General features: G+C 31.2%; 1 protein-coding gene across 1 annotated transcript in view; it reads left to right on the top strand.

The window, feature by feature from the left end:
- The first annotated feature begins 20721 nt into the window (after positions 1–20721).
- LOC115033534 (SCAN domain-containing protein 3-like) overlaps positions 20722–22336 on the top strand; it is a 6005-nt gene continuing 4390 nt past the window's right edge. Inside the window, exon 1 of the mRNA XM_029486271.1 lies at positions 20722–20809. Within this exon, the coding sequence (XP_029342131.1) occupies positions 20722–20809 (88 nt within the window). The remainder of the gene's footprint in view (positions 20810–22336) is intronic.

The raw sequence follows: 22336 nt of genomic DNA, 5'->3' as shown, positions 1-22336 counted from the left end.
ATTTCACGGGTGTTAAGGCGTATTTCGCCGCTCGTTATTACTACGCATCGTATAATGATAATAATAATATATTTTTGCGATGATTAAAAAAGAATTTATGTTATGCGAAAAACTTCAGTTTGATATTTTTTACACTTTTTAATTGAACGCTTTTACGTCATCGTTTCTTTCTTTGTACACAGAAATCTGGCAATCCTCCTCGTTTTGACGTAGAATGTTCGTTACAAATTTCCTACATCAAATAGTTTTAGTTTCGTCAAGCGCGCGTTCTCCTATTTTTTTATATTTTTTTTACTTCTTCTTACCGTGTTACCGTTTCCAGTGACCGAACTAAACGTGTCTTTTTATACGATTCAGAATTGCGTACGCGTTGTCGGGTTCTTTTGATATGATATTTTTACGTTAGACAAAAAAAACTGTGTAGTGATATATAAGGTATACGTGTATACTGTATATACGTTTTTCAAAAGTTCATTCGCTCAAAACTCTGGGGTGTGTGTGTGTGTGTGTGTTGGGAGGAGGAGAGGGGGGATTATAGAGAGTACAAAATACGCTCTAGAAAACACGTATATTATATTGTGTAAATGTGACGGTATTTTAATAAACATTAAATCTCGCGTGTCTCTCTTCGAAATTGTTTGAAAATATTTACACACCAACTATTAAAAATATAGTACTTATCCTGGAAAAATATATAAAATTGAGTCGTTTTATCGAATGTGGTCACGCCACGGGGGATGCAACCGATGAGATATATACTGATAGAAAAAACGCCGATATGCGACGTTATAAGTTGTATATATATAACGTCGTAAAAATCTCAGACCGTTTTACGATTTCCATTCTAATTGGTTTTTCTGCACCGGATAGCTACGCGGTACTGAAATTAAAAAAGAAAAACTGAAAAGCTCCCATCATAGACATATACATCGCATGCTATATTAACTGGTTTTCGTGTGTGTATATTAATATAATAAGTTTGTAATTTGTATTCTATTAATACGCGTCCATGACTGCAGTGAGTGTCAACTATTCAGTAGTGTAATAATGCAACGGACAGATTTATTTTAATGATTAAATTTAATTTATGGCTCACAGCTATTATAGACGTTTGGTATTTTAGAAACGTTTAAATACCTTTATACAATTTATTTTGTTTTATTTCATATTTTGTTTACAACGTACGAAAAAACAAATACACGCCATATGACCATTTGATAATTAGTTGGTTTAAATATTATTTTCACGTCAAATTTCAGTAAATTTAATAATGGCACACTGAGGAGCTAGATTCAGTGACCAGACCCTCCCCTACCCCCCCCCCCCCAAATAGCAGCATAGCCCTTTTTTATTTGAATGAACAAGGCATACAAATAATGACTCTCTCTATTTGATAATTAGTTTGTTTGAATATTATTTTCTCCCTAAATTGCAGTCGATTTAATAGTAGTACCCTGAGGAGTTAGATTCAATGACCAGACCTTCCCCTGCTCCCAACCAACTAGCAGCATAGCACTTTTTTTTTTTAATGGCCAAGGGATAAAATGTTATTTTTTATTAATTTAATAATAATTGTTACTACATATTATATTTATTATTTTACAATGCCATTTAACTTAATTAATTAATTATAAATAATTGAAATTGGAAAAAAAATAATCATTATAAAATACAAGGTACCTACGTTTTATATTATGACTTACACATAAATGTAAATTTTTAAAATTATACAAAATTAATTTTATGATGACGAGGTGGCAGCAAGACGCCTTGAAGAGGCGTAATTGCTTTTGGCTGATTTTCGGTTTTTTTCTAATAAATAATTGTTAATACTTATTGTCGTAATTTATTTGGAGATATTTAAATATATAGTAATACACAAACAAATGCAATGGACATATTATATTTCTTGATTAGTCGCCAATGACCTATCTCCTTATGCAAAAACATATTGGTTATACGCCTCTAGTTTATCCGTCACCCTTTGTTTTGGTCTTTTGGAGTACAAAATATTGCTTGTTCATAACGAGTAACAGTGTTGAAGATAAAATGCGTATAGTAGCTTTGGTGAACCGTGGGTCAGGCTAGGTTAGATTTGGTCCATCCGTACAGATCCGCAAGTCGTGGTCTACGAAAAAGTTTGGTTTAGGTGTGCTTAAGAACGGAGATGTTTTTGTGAAAATCGGGGACTCAGTTCAGGTAATTTTTCAATGCTATTGGGAAATCCGAAACAAGTAACCTTTTTCAACCCCTAAAAGCTGAAATTATTATTATTATTGTTTTTTTTAAATTACGCATTTGGGTTGAGGCTTTCTTTTACCAACCTTGGATTACAGCCCACGTGTACCTACAGTGTTTGTTTTCTACCTTTTCTACTCCACGTTTGACCGTCGCTCAGAATACAAACCGAGAAAAACGATCGTCACCCTCGTAATCGCAAGTAGGTAACGATATAATATGAACATAATATTATATTTTAGAGACTTGAAATTATTATACTTACGACCATATACACATCGATCACTTTGTCAACGCCTACAGCAGCAGATCGATCCGGTCAAACAAATCGTCATACTCAAAGAAAGGCACATTGCCGTCGTCGTACAGCGTTACACGGGAAATATACTATTGACATCTTTGAATCCAGTCGAATTTAATTAAGAGCGATATATACCTACCCCTCGCCGTGGTATTTGAAATAATTACAAATTAACCCACGGTGCTCCGAGGGGTTAGAGAAAATACGTTTGACGTTCGCCTACAACTCAAACACGATAATAATAATAATACCATTTATGTTCAATATATTATATTCTATTATAGATGTCTATGTACCCATCTATATATATACTATATAGTATCGTACGGTCATGATACTCCCTAGTTAAACCCAAGTTATGATATTGTATTATATATTATACATAGGTATTCGTCTTGAACATTCCTACTCACATGTGTACACTGCAGGGCTATACTTATTGACGTACACGTTATAATGTTATTAGATTGGCATCGTCATCGTCGTCTGGTCTTATTCAGCGGGCGGACGTTTGTACAACAAAACGACTTATACAGTTGTAATAATTATGTGTTACATAATACAATATTGCAGTGAATCGTGACGTTACGATTTAATATTAAACTATCCTCTCGCTGAAAATTGAGACATCAAAGTAAGTTTATTCCGTCGTAATATCATATACTAAGTGGATTAAACACAAAAATATTTTTTTAAAACCGAGTTTTGGTTATTTTTTTTTAAAAAAAATAATGTTTTACAGAGGTTTATTGGAACTATAATATTTCGATGTAATCTTCAGTTACATCAATTCGTTTTGTGTAGGTGCCTGAAAAACGATAGCTTTGACATTCCCCTCATAAAACTTCCCAACGCCTCTTTCAAACGGACAACGTTCCTGACATTGATTTGCGAGCTACTAACCGCCGGCACAGCTCATCCTCTTCAAAAAGCTTTCTTATTTCACGCAACAGGCGAGTCTTTGCAAATGAAATTCCATTATTATTTCCAAAATTCCCCAATGAAACAAACTGAATTTATTTTGTGAATACCACTCTCTCTCTCTCTGTCCCTCTCTGTCCCTCTGTCTCGCTGTCTCTCTGTCTCTCTGTTTCTCTGTCTCTCTGTCTCTCTGTCTCTCTGTCTCTCTCTCTGCCTCTATGTCTCTCTCTCTCTCTCTTTCTTTCTCTCTATCTATCTTTATCATGTAAAACGCAACCTGGGCCTTGAACCCGAAGTAACCGGATTCTCTAACAACCCTAAAAACCATTAAAAAATCAAAACCCGAAACCCATATAACCCGAATGATTCTGTTTGTCAAACACCCGAATTAACCAAAACCCGAATAAAACATTCTGGTTAACCCGAAACATTTTGTTTCTTACAATCTTTATGTGATAAATAATTTTGTATGTATTTCATGTGGTAAGTTCGATTCTATAGTTGGTTGTATAATAATAATAATAAATTAACAGGAACAATTATTTTACAATGAATCATAGATAAATTCAATAATTACTTTCTTTAAAATAAAACCCAATAAAATCATTAACTGATTCTGATTTAACCAAATCACCTAATACTAAATTATTTCTTATACCTAATATATAATATATAATGTTTATTTTATATAATTTATTACTATATTAGTATATACTATATACAATTAATATAAATATAGCCAACAACATGGTCTCAACCAGTGGTGGTCAAATTATTTTGTCATTGGGGGGAGGGGGATACGGCTGATTGTTTAACATATGTATTATTTTATCATTAAAAACATAATTTATGGTTATGTCTAATATAAATTTATAAAATTATGATAAATACAAACTTTATTTATAAAGTTACAGTAAGTAGGTATACAGACTGAATCATGGACATTCCCCCCACCCTCCTGTCTTCGGTGTAGTAGGACATTTTCCCCCGATACATTTTTGATGCGGACAATTCTTCCCCCTTTTTCTTAAAATGTTTACTATTTAATAATAATACTTTATTATTTAATATGAAAAATGTATTATTTTATTATTAAATATTTTGCTTATTGTCTAATATTTTCAAATATTTTCATAAATGTAATAAATTATAAATGTATATTTTTGATCAACTGAACTACTTGAATAAAATTCAAAAGCAATTATTAAATTGTTAAATATCCAAACTGGTAGTCTTAACAACAACAACAAGAAAAAATATGTGTTTAGAAATAAACAAAGAATTAGTAATCAAATGTTTTTACAAAATGTATCATTTTAATGCCTGAATTTTTAGCTATTTTTATTAATTTTTAATGCTTAAAATATAGAATATATGCTTATATTTTTATTTTTGAAGAAGTTCAGTGGATTAAACAAATAGATTTATAATCTATTATATTTATAAAAAAAAAAAAAATTTCATATTAAATAATAAATAATATAGTATTATTAAATTCAATATTATTAGTCAATAATGAACTTTAAAAAAAAAAATAGGGGGAAATGTCCACATCAAAAATATATCGGGGGGGGGGGGGAATATCCTACTACACTGAAAACAATCAGGGGTAAAATGTCCATTTAACATACACACTTTATAGTATTAACAATATTTTTATTATATTCGTATACCATTTTTTTTTTTTTTTGGTAATTCGTCAGGACTTCGTTGGATGTTATATTTATAACCCCACAATGAACAGCCATAGTAAAAATATTACCGCTACGTCCACAATTTGATTTTCTGTAACGATATTATCATATTAGTGATCTTAATTATTTTTTCATCTGCCGAGCGTTTAGAAGTAGAGAAACTTGCATCAAAATAGCTAGTAATTTTTCTTTTATAGACATAGTAATTGTGAAAATTTAAAATAGACAAACTAGTCAATATTACAAAAGACACCGACTGTATAATAGCAAGTAATAGTACTACACAGACTTACAGTAGAAAACACGAGTACTAAAGATGAATCACGACGATAAATAAATATTATGAGTTACGATAAATAATAAGCAATCGATATTTCAAGTTTTCAACCAACTATAATGACCTGGGGCTGTGGGTACGTAATATTGTAAAATATACCTACCGATCGCACTATCGCCCGTATGAGCCATTGTTATTGATAATTCTCGATAATCGAGGGGGGTAATTCTCATATTATATTTTGTGTAAACAACTAAATATTAATAATAATAATAATATCCTAGTTCTTAGATACGAATCTAGATAATAATATAGTCATGTCATATAAACACATATTCTGACATTCTGTCGAAATTTACAATATTTCATAATTTGTTTTTAGAAAAAAAATAGAACAAAATTGAATGCATTATAGAATATAGGTACTTAATTATAAATTGTTATAAATATTGAAAAAAAATTCATGGGGGGGATTTATCCCCCTCATCATCCCCCGTTTGACCGCCACTGGTTTCAACAAAACTGAATAACGTACTATATTGACAGTCGTGACCAAAATACCAAATACTAATGACTATTAAGTAATAATACCTAGGTATATTTAATAGTTAATACCTAGATAGTATTATTTGCCAACCAACTTCTTAAGCAGTTTTCTTATAATTTAGTAACGAATATCGTAATTTGTGGCTATATTTATTAGTTTTCCGGAAATCTCAAAGTTATAATTTATATTTTATTTTATTTCTCTATGGCTCAATGCCTCTATGGCCTATCTATCTTAGTTAACTTATATCCGTTGACTTGGCAAGTGGTAAATAAATAGGTACCCAATTAATTTCCCATTGTCTTAGTCCTTGCAGTTTCTTCGAAAAATGTAACTACAATACATTAATAAACCGAATTAGGTTCAAGTAAATGTTGCGCATTCATGTTGTGAATTTATATTTTATTATATTAAATAACATAAATCATTTTGTTTTAAACATTTTTTTCAAGTTGACAATGTTTGGGTGTGCTCAGCCTTCAAAAGTTGTGTTTTTATAGACTACCGAACACTCGTATTAACCAATATTAACCCGAATAATAGCTCGGTTATTAAGACCCGAACGTTTATTTAAATTTTTATTCCGATGTTTGAACACCCGAATACATCCAGCCCCTGAAACACGAATAATTAATGATTCGGGTGCTAAGCCCTGAGAGCCGGTTTTATAGGTGAAAAAGTTTTCTATGTTTTTAAGGGATACAACTTTCATCACTACGTCCATAGTTCAATACCAGCTATTATTATAATACACCCAATAAAATTAATTTATATGTTTTGGATTATATACACCTACTCGCGCCGTCACGACCACAAGACGGGGCTATTACCTAGACTGGAGTTCTGATGATTTTTGATAATATTATATACAAATTGCACATAATGGGTTATAAAAAAAGGGTGATATTCAAACTGCAGTCACGAAATTCGTCAGCAATGTGTACAACGCCACTTAACAAAATATTTTTTATAAAATTTATAATTTTCATACACTATTGAATTACGGTCTCTTTCACTTTATGCATAACCACTAATTGTAAATTACTCAATAGCTATAACAATCACACAGATATGGCAGAAAATCTATAACGAAAACTCTCAAAATATCCAAACAATAATTAATATACGTATGTTTAATTTTTATTATTTCGTTCATCAACGGGTGTCGCTGGAAATAAGTGTCGACAAAACACATGATAATATTATAGTTCGTCGTCGATAATCGCGAGCTCTAATCTTTTAAGTTTATTTCTAAATTGATTACGTCGTGGTGTAACACGCTGATAATCGGTCGACACCCCGGAGACACGCATGCAGTTATTGTCAGCTAAAATATTAATATATTCTATAGTTTCAATAGAATGATGGGGTCAATATTGCAGAACGTAGCTTTTTTTTTTAGCACGAGTGCATGTCGAACTTTTGGGTTTAGGTAAGTGCAGCAGTCGACTAAGCTACCCCTTATGCGGGTACTACTAAAACGGTCATTCCGTTGTCACGCTATTTGAAATTCGCTAATTGCTCGCCGTCGTTCGTAAAATTACACACAGTATGTAATATAAACACGCGTTTTCACTCGATAGCTGACAAGTTTTTGTCAGCGTAACGAAAATATCACGATAATATCATATTATTCTCGAATTCAATTCGTTGGTGGATCGAACTGCGTGGTATAATAATAGTATAAATAAATATAATAAATTGTCGTCTGATACCATATTACGCAAGAACGATGTACCGAAATTGCCTACACAACACGCCGGCCGATGGAAATTAATAATATGTCTCAGATTGTTATCCAAACGGAAAACTTTACAACGTCTACATTTCGGTTTCTTCAGAACATTGTAATTATATTATATTTAGATATTTGGAATTTACTGGAAATATGTTTATAAAGTTGTACCTAAATAAGCAGTTAATTTCATTTATATATCTATACCTAAATAATATTTCATTGTCTTATTAAACTTTAAAAACCATTATTTTTTTTATTATTATTATTAATTAACCCGCGGATACTTAGGCCATTGGGTGGTTTTTAACTGTGGAGGAGAGTACTGTAGGTTTAAACACGTGTGTTTGTTAGTTTGGCAGAATTTTCTAGTGAGAACCCGTAGATATCTGCCATGCCCGGGTTGGGGATGCAAGCCTCTTTCTCCAGACACCGTGACTGCCCGAAGAGAAGTGCCGCCCGTGGCCGGGTTTTGAACCGACGACGGTGCGCGTCGCAACCAACGCCTTAGTCCGCTCGGCCACTTCATCCCCCTTAAAACCATTATATTATCCAGTTAAATAGTAGTTTATAATGATAATAATTCTAAATTTCAAAATTATAAGCATATATGGTCATTGGTCAACCGAATTTAAAATCTATTAATTACCAAAATAAAATTAAATTTATAAATACTATCACTATGTTTACTTCCGAACACGTCTTAACAAGTATTAACTGTATTTATTACATCTTAATAGTGTGTGACCCTTTGAAGTGTAATTAAAATTTAATTTAAATATTTAATCAATAAAAAAATAGACGGTAACATGTACGTACATATATCAAGCTCACATATTCTCTAATAATAATGTTTTACCTACTTAGAAATACGAAAAACATTAATGGTACACGAATAGTGTACCTCTATAATAGATTCAATAATACGTGGTCTTTAATACAGGTACTTAATTAGTTAAGCCATATTAATATAGTAACATCAATCGGTTTTTCGTTCCAAACTGTATCAGTCAAAAGCAACAGATTTCGAGAGCATATTATCATGTGCAGATATAGCTTAATATAGCGGTGTGCTGTGTTTTTTTTTCTCCCGAGCTAGCTGTGAAGTCGGATATGAATAGGAAGTTCGACGACGACGATAAACGACCTTTGCTCGTTGAATGTCACGCGTTTCTCTCAAACGGTTTTCGAAAAAAAACCAAATGTTTTTCGACAAAAACACGACATCGCGCTCACTGCTGCATCGTCCCGAACTGCTGATTTCCCTTTTATTCGCGTGTAGGTGTATCTAATTAAAACGGTCAAATCGGTCAAGCAACGTGTGTTATTACTAACTGTGTATTAAACCATGTATTAACCTAACCTAACCTAACCCTATGATATTATGTAATGTATATTAAAGGCGCCCGTAAATCGTTTGCCCTTGTCATGGAGACACGTGCGGATAACACGTGACACTGCGTGCTTCGCCGCCTATAGTATTTTTATATTAATCATAGAAGTGTTAAGTGGCGTGGACAGGAGTTTAAGCATTTTAGACGAACGTGGTGATGGCGGCTGTGGAGGGGGGAGTGTTTGACCTTCAAACATGCATTGTTACAGATTGGAACGCCCCCTCCCACTATCGTCGTTCACACTTTAAAACTCACCGAAAAAAAGTCATAGGTCTACAAATTAAAATCCGAATAATGGTAGCTGTGAGAATGTGTAGCAGTTTCAGAAACCGTAAGTTCTTAACATATCGTCAGTGACGGCTCGTGAACCTGAAAAGTGTTGTGACAACTACCAGCTATATCTAGGAGAAATAAAATGCTATCAAAACTTCATAACTACAAGCACAATAATTGTATTATTATGTAATATGACTTCAAAACACACAATAATGATAAACTTACTGATATGCATGACAACCATCTATGCGATAAAAGTTTTTTATCATATAAAAATTGGGACATCGGTTTTCCCTTGCGAAATCTTGTCAAAAAATGCCAGACCCTCCTTCCCCCAACAATCATATTTTTATTTGTACCGGTAAACTGAGGTAAAATAATATGTTTCTCTCATTCGTGGTGGTATGTGAAAGTTGGAGCCAACTGACGGGAATTCAGTCGGTCGTAAAGGTCATGGAGTTGTTTAGGTACCAATCGTGTTATTTATTAAAATTTTTTGGACTAAATTATTTGTTAAAATCACCGACGATTTATTAAAAATTATTATCGTAGACAATTTAAACCGACATAAGTCATCTAAACGGGTGAATGTGAAAAAATGCATTAAAATGAAAAATGCGTACTATGTATAAATATTAAAATGTATATTCCCTCCCATTTTATCCTACTAGAGCTTATAGGTAAAAGGTTAAAAAGGTTTTTCTGGAGAAAATAAAATAAATCGTATCGCGAACAACACTCACACGCCGCCGTTCTTATACTGCTTGCAACTTATGTGTACATATTATATATTCTGCACGTGTATACACGATATCGCATTATAATGACGTAAAAAGTTGATAAAAAGTGTACAATATCGTTTTGAATTTTTAATCGTCCGACCTCGTGTGCCTTAGTCTTGGATTCCCCGACGTTTCATATCGGTACAATATTCATATTATAATATACAATACGATCGCCGACTTTGACCGTTTCGCTGGTCTTTAACTGCCTTAGCATATCGCACGAGCATCGCATAAGTTTTCTCCTACGCAGTGATGATATATAAATTGTATGTATTACATAATTATATATAATTGATATGTAAATTGATTAATAGGTTATGACTATTAAGGTGTGTACGCAACTTTAAAACAATTTTCTACAAAACGTAACAAATTGGAAAGAATAAACATTTTTAATTTTTTTATCGTGCTAATGATAATATGTTAGTTTATATTGATTTAACTCGGAATACTGAAACTTGATGGATTCAACAACTAGGTAGAACTTGTTTTGTACGTCTTAATTCACACCTTCCGTTACCCCAATTACACTACCGATATGCAAAATATAACTAAATTATCAGTTGTCTTGGAATTAATATTATATTGCATTCAATATACCCTGGTATCTATTATAATAAATTACAATATTAGTCTATATACTCTCTCACCGGAAAATGTCTTTATGTATTTTTAATTATATTTAAATATATATTTCTTACAGTTAATTTTCATAAACTACTCGTACTTTATACTTGTATAAAAGTGCATCGTTCATATCAACGGGGGTGATAGAATTGATTAAATACAATAAAAAATAAATTACTACGAATGTGAAATGATGATAAATAATATTATGTTTTTACATAAAATTTTTAAATCTTCTTAGAAAAATATTATGAAAGTTTAATTTTAGACGGTATTGTGCAGGCTAGATAAAGATAAATGTAACTAAGGGTAAAAGTTAGGCATATAGATAAGATAAAAAATAATAAATTTTTATTTAGATAAGTTATTTGGGTGATTGTGTATAGATATTTCAAAACACTTCCTTTAAGATGATAACATAACATTTTAAATATAGTTATTTCACATACCTAGGTATAAACTAATATCAGTAGCGTAATTTGAGTTTTCCGTTTCATCTTTTCTGGAATATCCCGAAAGTGTGAAGTTATATAAAACTGGATATAACTTAATGCGACTTAAATAATTAGTTTTTTGTTCATTCGTTCTTATAAATGTTCGTATAAAACAAAAAAAGTTCGTTGGGCAGCAAAATATAGAGTAATAATAATAAAAGTTCCTGACTCAACTCAAAAGTGACTCGACTGCAATTGAATAACTTGGAACTTATCACTAACGAGTAACCAGTAACCATGGTTAATAACCAGTTGCGCCGTCTGTTGTGTTCCAATGAATAACGTACGTTATGACTCAAAGCGGACTGGTTATAGTGATTTGTGACAGTTTAGTTTCTAATGAATAGGTCCGTGTGTAGAAGGCCTTATTAGTGAGCGTGCCAACTTTTAAAATATAGGCTTATTTATTTTCATTGCCATTTTCTTCATCATACCTAGTAAATAAATGTTTTTTGTGTATGTACATAATTATAGGCGAAAATAGGGGGGCTTTAGGGGCTAAGCTCCCTCAAAGATGTCCATATCCCCTCAATCATTTCATAAATTTTGTTTTAAGCTAATTCAATAATGATGTATAAATATCGTATTATTTTTATCTCGCGCGTTTAGTATCATCACTACTATTTGGTTCGTTTTTCGACGATATTAGCCGACTCCTCGGTTCCTCCTCACCACAAATCAAACTCGAGTGAATAATAGTGTATTGAAGCGTTTACTTTTCGTATGAGTATTTTAGGTATATTGTTTTATACTATCGTCGTAAGTTCAGCTCATACGGTCGTGATAAAACGATTGTTTTTTTTATTATCAGTCAACTTTAATGCAGTCAAAACGATAAATTATACATTACTTGAAATACGAATGAAAAACAATATAGTAGGTACGGACGGGTTACGTATGCTGTTGGTTCATCGTTTTTAAAACTATTATTTGAACAAATAAATGTAAATTATTCACTAGTTTAGGTTATAGTAAGTATTCCAAGCCATAGTATATCGCGAATTCCATGAAATAACGAAATGGAGAAATAACTACCTATGGTACATTAGATTGTGAGCGGAGCGATGGTAAGTATTGTATTTACTGCAATATTATGTGTGTTTTTTTTTTGTCGTAGTAAAAATGCTCCAATTTTCGACATCAGATCAGCATCTTTTCTAATAGAAAAGTAAATCTATTTAGTAATTTTAAAAGGTCAAAATTGAAAATTTACAATGATTTTATAAAGCGTCCGGAAAAACAAAAAAGTGGTGATTTTACACTAACTTTTGAAAAACATTTTATTCTGTTGGTGTAACTCAAAAAATAATCCGTAGACACTTGAAATTTTTACTAAATATTTATTATAACATTTTTCATATTACCTCAAGAGCGCGTGCAGGATAAAATCCCACTCGGAGGCAAAAAGTTTTAGTGATATTGATAATATTATAATATTTTGTATAATATCATAATATTATCAAGTGCAATCATTAAACAATTGCAATATTTTTTAATGATACGAATATACGGTAGCTTTATCAAGGCACGTTTTAATAATTAGCATATACCATACAGAATAAGAATATAACATAATATATAACGTAAATCGATAAACAATAAATTTAATTAATTTAAAAAATGTTGCAAAAATTTCGTCATCGGCTGGGGATCAAACCACGGACGATTATTAACTGTTGATTAAAAGTGACTAGTTTCATGTACATCGGATTAAACATAGGTACATTTTTTTCGAAAACTTACCAGACAAGAAAAGTGAAAAATAAATGTAGGCCGCTAATCTAACTCTCCAGTGACACTTACACCTCCTACTGCAGTTTAGCTTTCGGAGAGCTTATTTAATATCAACACATCTTTGGATCGACGACCCTATCGGACGTACAAGTGTTTTAGCTATTTTCTCGAGTATTTAAATACACAATTTGTTTGTTCTCGTGGCAACAAATTAAAAAAAAAAACGGTTAACTGTGATATGTGTGTCTATATGGGATTATACATTAAGCTTTCCATTGTCCGCGGAATAGGGTGGCATGGCAACTGCACGGATAGGTGAATTCTGTGGTTAAATCACAAAATACAAAAACAAAAAAGTTATTATTTTGAATATTCTGTAACTACAAATTATGCACAAATACTCACACACACACTACACACACACACACCGTACAGCAAACAATGTATTTGATGACGTATTATAATTTTATTTAGATTTAATTAGTTATCAACCCCGAAATAGGTCAATTATTTTTTCATACATTATATTATTACCTATATAATTTGAACGCATACGTGCCACTCAAAACGTATTCACTTGTCACCTTTGTGACACATGCACCACACCCCTGGGGTATACATTATATTATTGTTAAAATACGTATTTACGCAAGCAGTGAATAATATATTATGGTTATTCGTGTATCACAACATAAAATAAAATAAAATGTGTGTGTTTCGTTGTCACTTGTCCCCCGTAACTCCCTGATATTATAACAACAATTGTATAATACCATAATATGAATCTGGAGACGAAACTTGAACTCTAACTCCAAAGCTAACATCGTGAAGAATAGCCAACGATACGAAATACTCCAGCCTATTTTATCAGGAAAAATTGAGGGAAAAATAAGTGTGGGAAGAATATGAATATTGTTTTGATTAAATAAGAATCTCCACGACTAGTGTCTAATAAAACATAAAACGATTTATTTCAGAATTCACTCTAGAGAGGAACGACATTGCTAATAATATAATATCCAATATCCGAAACGGATAGAAACATATAATATAGAATATGAATCGGTCGGTCAACCAGTGGCGGATCCAGGGCTTAATTTTTGGGCAAAAGTACAAAAAGTACAAAAATTGGCTAAACATAGTGTAAAACAAAGGGAAACTCCAGCGATTGGGGGGAATGCCCCCTTTGCCCCCCTCTGGATCCACCACTGCGGTCGACCGTATATCGGGGTCGTATACGACCATCAAAATTACACGTATCAGTATAATATAACATAACATATCGTTTATCCCTAAAATGCGTCATTGGTCGAGTCGTTTCGTGGACGCCAGAACAGATAGATATTACACGGAGCGTTTAATGCGCCTATATATATACACGGGGATGAGATGATAAATAATATTGCACATTAACCCTCGTGGTACACCATAAAATTGGTGTTCTCCTAGTGCATTTACATGTACTCGTGTGCCAATTCCTTAAGTGGTTTCGGAATAGCTATTTAATGTTCTTTACTGCGACGGGCCGCGTATTACACATATAATAATATATATATATATATATATTATATGTATGGCCGCAATGCGCATCGCGTAACGTTTTTTTATTCATATGCACCAACACACACGAGAAATCCAAATGTCCGAAGTTATGTGTTACGCGCACGACGATAATAATCGATAAAAATATAATAATAATTTACGAATCATTACTATTATATTTTTTATTATGCATCGGTCCAGTATAAAAGCAATGGTAATGATAATATTATTATATATTTTAATAAAACATTTTTAAAATTCTTTACCCGCCGTGATGATCACGTACACAAACGCAACACGTATACATTTATGTATTTATTTTTACGGTTTACAATAAAATAAACGGTGTTTTACCGCGGTACAGATGATAATATTTTATTGAAGAATATTTCGATTTTATAACACAAACGGTTAATCCGACGTTTTGAAGTCTGCGAGCGTATAATAGCGACTGTAATATTCCGATACTCACCGAGGATATCGATACGATAAAATGTTATCACGACATTTGGAGCAGGTTCCACACTGCACGTTTTAATTTCGTTAAAAAAACTGAATATTGCATAGTATCTGCTGCAGTGCACCATTATAATAATGGCTTATTTAATAAAATTGTTCATTTTCGTCAAAATGTTGTCGATACTGCAATATTATTATTATGCACTCGGAATAGCCAATAACTATATGGCCAACTAAATACAACTATTGTAGTATTGTACTATTCAATTATTTGTCCATAGTCCAGGTAAGTAGTATCTAACTGACACTTATATAACAACAAATGTTTGCAAAAAATGGAAATATCCACCCGACACTGTGATAACAATATATAGAGTATAAAATATAAATAAGTAACTGCCAATCGAGTGAGAATATAATATAGGTTACTGTACCTAGATAGTGATTTATTTTGTTAATTGATTTTAATAAACTTTAGCGTGTACAAGTACCTACGTCACACACACACACACACACACACACACACACACACACACACGCGCGCGCGCGCGCGTACGTGCGTGTGCAGTATGTAAACGTCAAATGCACTTGAGCACGGCGGTGGTCGTCCGTCCGTGCTCGGTCCGGGAGACTTCGGTCTCTGGCGAATATCGGCCAATAAACCTTTTCGTCCCTTCTTTTTATTCGCGTGCATATATACGCTGCAGCGGACCCGCCGCGGAGAATTACGGGTGAAAAAAAAATAATAATAAAACTAAAACCCTTAATAAAATAACCTAATACGGCCGTTGCGGCGGTGTGTGCCGCTGCGCCTCTGGGAAAACGCTCGTGAACAATAACATCTATGTAATGTGTGTATGTGTGTGTGTGTGTATAAATACCTACATATATAGGGATTTTCGTTTTTAAACAAATACCTACGACGATTTCCCCGATGGATTTTTGCGTGCGTTCCGAAATATATATAGATATACACAACATAATAATATTATATTAACGTACCTATCGAGATTCGTTTGCCGAAACCGCCAATCTTTATAGGTACATTGTTATTATACCGTCATTATTGCACGTCGTAGTATTATTACATAAATATTGTAATTAATCTTACTAAAACCTTAAATAATATTCAAGGTGATCGAGTTGATTAAAAAAATACCCAGAGTTAGTCGAGGCCAGTTAAGAATATGTTCACTTATAAATAGCTGTACTAGTAGGGTTTGTATACCGTATAATAAATAGTAATAAATATTCAATAAACTAATTATGTAATATTTATGACTAAAAAACAAATCAATTAAAAGTTCAAATGAAACGATATCAATAGTTTTCAAATAAACGGAGTGATAACCCCAAAGTTACGTTTAATGTAATATAAAATATCTTATTTGTCATTTACTTTTACTATAATAAAAATATTAAATTCAAATAATTAATATAGGTATCAACAATTTGGTAAAATCCATTATTTTACTCAATAAAAAGCATCCACTCTTATCATAATGCGCAACATTTTGTATTGAAAACGATGATTACTTGAATCAAATTTGTATTTCATTTGTTTTTAATAAATAAATAAAATACATCGATAATACGCAAAATCCTTCAATTCAGTTTAATTTGATTTCATATAAATACATATTATAATCATACAGACAAATCACAAATAGTTTGTTGTTTTTCAGTTGTATGAAATTGCTGTATAAAAATGCAATAAACACTGAATTAATTAATTGAAATAATAAACCCAGTATATAATACAACATTGCATTAGTATATTTTTTCTTTTGTTTTGTTATTTTAATTCATCAACCCTTGTTTATTACTGTTATAAGTATTTATGTTTGTATATAGTTATTTTAATTATTTAAACATGTGTCAAAAACTGTTTAGAATAAATTTATAAATTAAAATAAAAAATAAAATACCGAGCCATGCGCATTATAATTGAGATAATATTATTATTTTTAGTTAGGGTTATGCTTCTCTGACCAAAACGATTCATAACACTAACGAGCACCAATCCGATAGCAGGAGGACGTATCTAGTTCGCTAGCAGTTAGTCGTTTAACGTACGCCGAGCCGTTTGGTACCACCTATTAATAGGTAATATAATAATATTTACTAGGTATGTCGGTGTGAACAATATAATATAACACGCCATACAGATGAGTTAGTTTTAAGTTTCTTCGTACACAATGTTTGTAGGTACGACCTGTAACAGAAGAACGGGAAGTTAATGATAATAATATGAAGTAATAATCGCAATCAGTGCAAACGGGTCCTCCGCGACAGCGGACGTGCTAAAATCGTAAAATCGCTGCGTGGCGAAGTACCAGCTATACCTACATATTTTGTATGATAGTATAATATATTTAAAGACGAGCAAAAATGTAATTTATAATTCTCGTGCATTAAAAACGAACTAATCGATTTGTAATGATAATTATTATTATTGTAGTTGACTTTATGAACGTCACGTAAAATGTAATATATAATAATAATTTGAAATGTCGAAATGTATATTGTACACACGTGCGACGTTTCGCCGTCACCCGTCACTCTTGCAGTTTGGCACGCCGAATTAAACACTCGTCCGCACGGAGATCCGTCGTAAGCGGAATAATGTAATGTTTGCGTCAACAAAGACTATAACAATGCGTCGTTACACCGGTTTATATAAGACACAATGATAATATTAAATTATAACGATCGCACTAAACTCGCGGTTCGTCGTGGATTTCGTTTCGGATGGGTGCCCGCGGGTTTTCTGTTTGCTATTTTTAGAGATTTTCCCGAAGACTGCACCACAGTCAAATCGTAAACTGAACAATTAGCTATAGTAACAAACATACCCCACATGCTCTGATCCGTGTTGAGAATTGCCCAGTGTTTATATATTAACTACACATATTCACCGTAAAAAATGCATGCAAATATTATAAGTGGGTCTGCGTTTATTTTAAAAATATAATATCAAAGTACGAAACACGGGTGCCTGCAGTTTTAATAAACGATTGAGAGGGTGTTGGAGCCATATATTATTTTGATTAGACTAATGATCGATCAAGAATTACACACCGAACTTCGACTTCGACCCTATCCACCCCTACACTGGCACACACGCACACGTGACTCGTTCAACTACCTATCACATATTTAATAATGGATTTGTACCTTATGCATATTAATTTATTAATATCCAATAAAGAACTTATCCACCTTAAATGACACGACACGTATGATGAGGACCCTCTAATATTTGAGAAATAGTACTAAATTAATCGTTGCAATAGAATAATTAATGCACATTTTCATTTGACGTCTAGGTCAAAACATGTGATGGTGGGTGTGGGGTCCAAGTTAAATCGATTTAGATCCACTGTCCACCCCACCAGATATATGGTCAGAGCAGGGCCCGATATACCTGTTTTCAGATACCATGATGTGGGTAGGCATGTTATAGTTAACTATAAATATTAAATACATTACATTTATATTTTATATTCATATTTTACGTTTATATTATAAAATACCGGACATCCATGTCTACTTATAGGCACTTGGGAGCCAGAGTAATTCTCCCGAAAACTTGGATTTCAACTTTTTCACCGAATTAATTAAAGCATTTTAATCGAAGAACTCTACCAATAATATTTACCAAACCATTTTAATCGCATTCAGCCATACAAGTCATATATTAAAGTAATAATTATAACAGTGTGTCAGTGTACAATTAAATAAATAAGTTTAAGTTATTAAAAAATGTAAACGAATACAAGTGACATACCTACCTATATTATTTTTAGGGAAATCTACTAAAATAAATAATTTGTCTTGGGTTAGCTCTGTAAGTCTGTACAACCGTTTACACAATTATTGTCAAGCAGGTTTTATTTAAATTTATAATTTATAATTTATAGAGCCCACTATGGAACAATTTGTAAGCATACTTTTACAGACTCAAATCCTGTGTCCGGAAAATAATACAAGAAATTTTAATTATACACGTAGCGCCATCTTCCTTCTTTTTACAGAAAATGCCAAAAGAGTGAATTCGAAACCACTCATTTTCCTGTGTCAAAAATATGTGCTGTTTACGTTTGTTGTACATTTAAAAATGGATAGATGAAGTGACTGAACCGATTTTTTTTATAAAGTTATAACATTTAGGAGAAAGAATTTTTTTACATTACTGAACGCCATTTCACCGAATATTAAAATATAACGAATTAAACAAAGTTTGAATCATAATATACAAGTTGGCATTTTTTAACGTCAGCTGAGTGCAAGGTGTCAGCTTAGCTAGTATATTATATGTCTTTACATAAGAAAGATACATAAAATAAATACACGATTATAAAATTATAATACCCCATTAATATAATAATACAAGTAGTTTATTAGATATTTTGTTCAACTGTAACCTTTCTTTTCTTGCTTAGCAGGTTTACCATCAAGCACTCAACAAAATTGATCTACTCGAGTTATTTGTGGTAATATAGTATATTATATTTATAAATATTTTTTAAGGAAATAATTCCCAAGTAGTTCAAATAATATGTTTGATGCCTATATGTACCTATATTTTTTTTTTATAAAAAGGTAAATAACTTTTTGGAATTATTTTAAGTTCCGTTAAAATTATTTATTGGTAACAAACAATAACTAAGATTCTTTTCAAACATAATATTATGATTTTGTTATGTTGAAAGTTATTGAAAAAGCAAAAGTGGGCAAGTTAATGAAAGTAATTGACTCAAGTTAAGTTAAGTTAAGAGGACACAAGATTGATATAAGTTAAAAGTTAAAAGTTAACAAATTATAAATTTAACTCGATAAGTTAAAATTTAATATAGAAAAAAATATTAACTTAACTCAGTTTAAAAAAAGTTAATATATTTTTTTTTAATAAGTATGTAAATCACATAAAGAGTGAATGTGTCTTTTTAGTTTCTAATTTATAAATTACAAAAAACAATTTTATTGAACTTTTATCATAATGTACACTGTATACCCTTTTACTTGTATTTAACAATTATTTACTAATTTAAACTATACTCATCTCAAATTAATAATTTAACAAATATATTTTTTTATATCATATGGCAACTGACTAATATAAGTTAAAATATAACATAATATAACATTAAAACATAACAATTATCAATGTATAATTAAAAATGATTCATTTTTTAAAAACATTTATAATTGCAACTCGCATTATATATAATCGAAGGATATATTATATATATAAATGTAGTCTAAATATTTTAAAAATTGTTGTGTGTGTATAAAATAATAATATACAAAATAGAAACAAGTTTCAAATCCCTATAGTTAGTAATTTTTGAATTAAGTACAACAAAGTTACTAAGCTCGTCGTAACAAAAATATTAAATTTTGTAAAATTTCAAACTTCCAATTTTATTTGGTTAGGTTAGGTTAGGTTAAATATCTAATTTTAACTAAATATTTCGTTAAATGTACATTCCATGTAATAATCCTTGATTTAATCATTTAGTTGACACGAAGGTTTAATCTAAAACCTTATAATATGTATTCAAAAATAAATAAATTAGGATTAGGCTATGTGCGATTTTATCGATAATATTTTATTTGGTTTCAATAATTTTGACCACACATATTATTTATGTTTGGATGTTCTAGCGAATAGTTACTAATAATAGTGATGTTATGTCCTCGGTTTGCGAGTTCTTGGATACATGCATGGTTGGTAAACCACAGTGTGACCAAATCCTTGGTGGGGGATCAGAACTAAGACGTTTGCCGTATCAGCTGGAGAAAACACTGTTACAGTACCTAATAATTACAGTTGCAAATAAAACAATCGTTATATTTATATTTTTAGCTATTTTTAATATTATTAATAAGAATAATATTGTATAATAATCCGCATCGGACTCCGTTTTTCAATATTTTAATCTAAAACCTTAAAATATTCAAAAATAAATAAATTAGGATTAAGCTATATGCGATTTTATCGATTTTATCGATAATATTGTATTAGGTTCCAATAATATTGACCACACATATTATTGAAAAAAACTATAGTTTTTCTATTGAATAAATTATGAAAAGGTTGCAAGACGAAAGGAACCTGCTGCAGAAAACAAAAGAAAAAGATATAAAAAAAAGTTTCTATACGTAGAATAAAATATAATATCAATACGATTGATTTTAAGTAATTTGAACTATTTACTAAACGTGAAAGACAAACGATTTCCCGAACATTTGGTGCATATATTATCATATTATATTCATAATATATTATAATATAGTCACGTCTTTTACTTTCCGGCAGCTGCGCACTTGTCTGCGACCTCATGTGAAAATATACGGAAAATAATTTATTTTTAAGTACTTACCTAATACCGATCTATATAATCATAATATATTCACAATATTTATCAAAAACAATATTATATACCAATAACCAATGAGTATACAACTATACAAGTATAATACTACTATACTCAATGAATGATTTAATGATTATACTTGTACACAATTATTATTGTCACATCAAGTAGACGCATTATTCGTAGTATTATGTTATATATACACCTACGTGCTACGCAAATATATTACACTTTCCACTCGGTACTCGGTAAAGGTCGTACCACCTATTGTGTGGTTTTGTCTATAATAAATTATATTATTGTACAACTGCCAAAACACACATACCGTTGAAAGTGGTTTCCAAGCACACTAATAGATACCTTGTTTAAGATTTGTTCAGATTAGAATATATTACAACTCAAGTCAAAAATTATATAGTCGTTAAATCTGTAAAAATTGATTTATACACTCGACAAAACGAAAAAAAGTAAAAATAGTTTTTTGTGTTCCCAATTTTTTTTTTATTTATCAAACAAAAACAATATGAATTGTATGTAATATATTATTGAATACTAGTTGATCCCGTGCACTTCGTTTCCCGTTAAATGTTCCAACTCCATATGACTCAAACTTTGATCAATTCGTTTTTAATATTCGGTGTATGGTGTTCAAAATCTATCTTAACTTTTCTGTTGCCTGGTAATGACGTAGTAAATAATAAAATAATAACTGCTTTACGTGAGTTTTTTTATGTAAGTTGATCATCTCCGGTTTTCCTCTTTTTGAGCATATATATCGTGATATTATATGTTTAATAATAAATTGTTGATTAATATTATTATTATTTTTTTTGTTTTCTTTTAGGCATATTCAACTATTTTTTTTAATGATTACAAATTCAAGAAAGATTGGTGATTTATTTTTTCTAAAAAAATGAATTGTTACTGTT

The sequence above is a fragment of the Acyrthosiphon pisum genome, chromosome A1 (assembly GCF_005508785.2).
Source record: "Acyrthosiphon pisum isolate AL4f chromosome A1, pea_aphid_22Mar2018_4r6ur, whole genome shotgun sequence".
NCBI classification, from domain to species: Eukaryota; Metazoa; Arthropoda; class Insecta; order Hemiptera; family Aphididae; genus Acyrthosiphon; species Acyrthosiphon pisum.
This window is presented reverse-complemented; position numbering and strand designations above follow the sequence as displayed.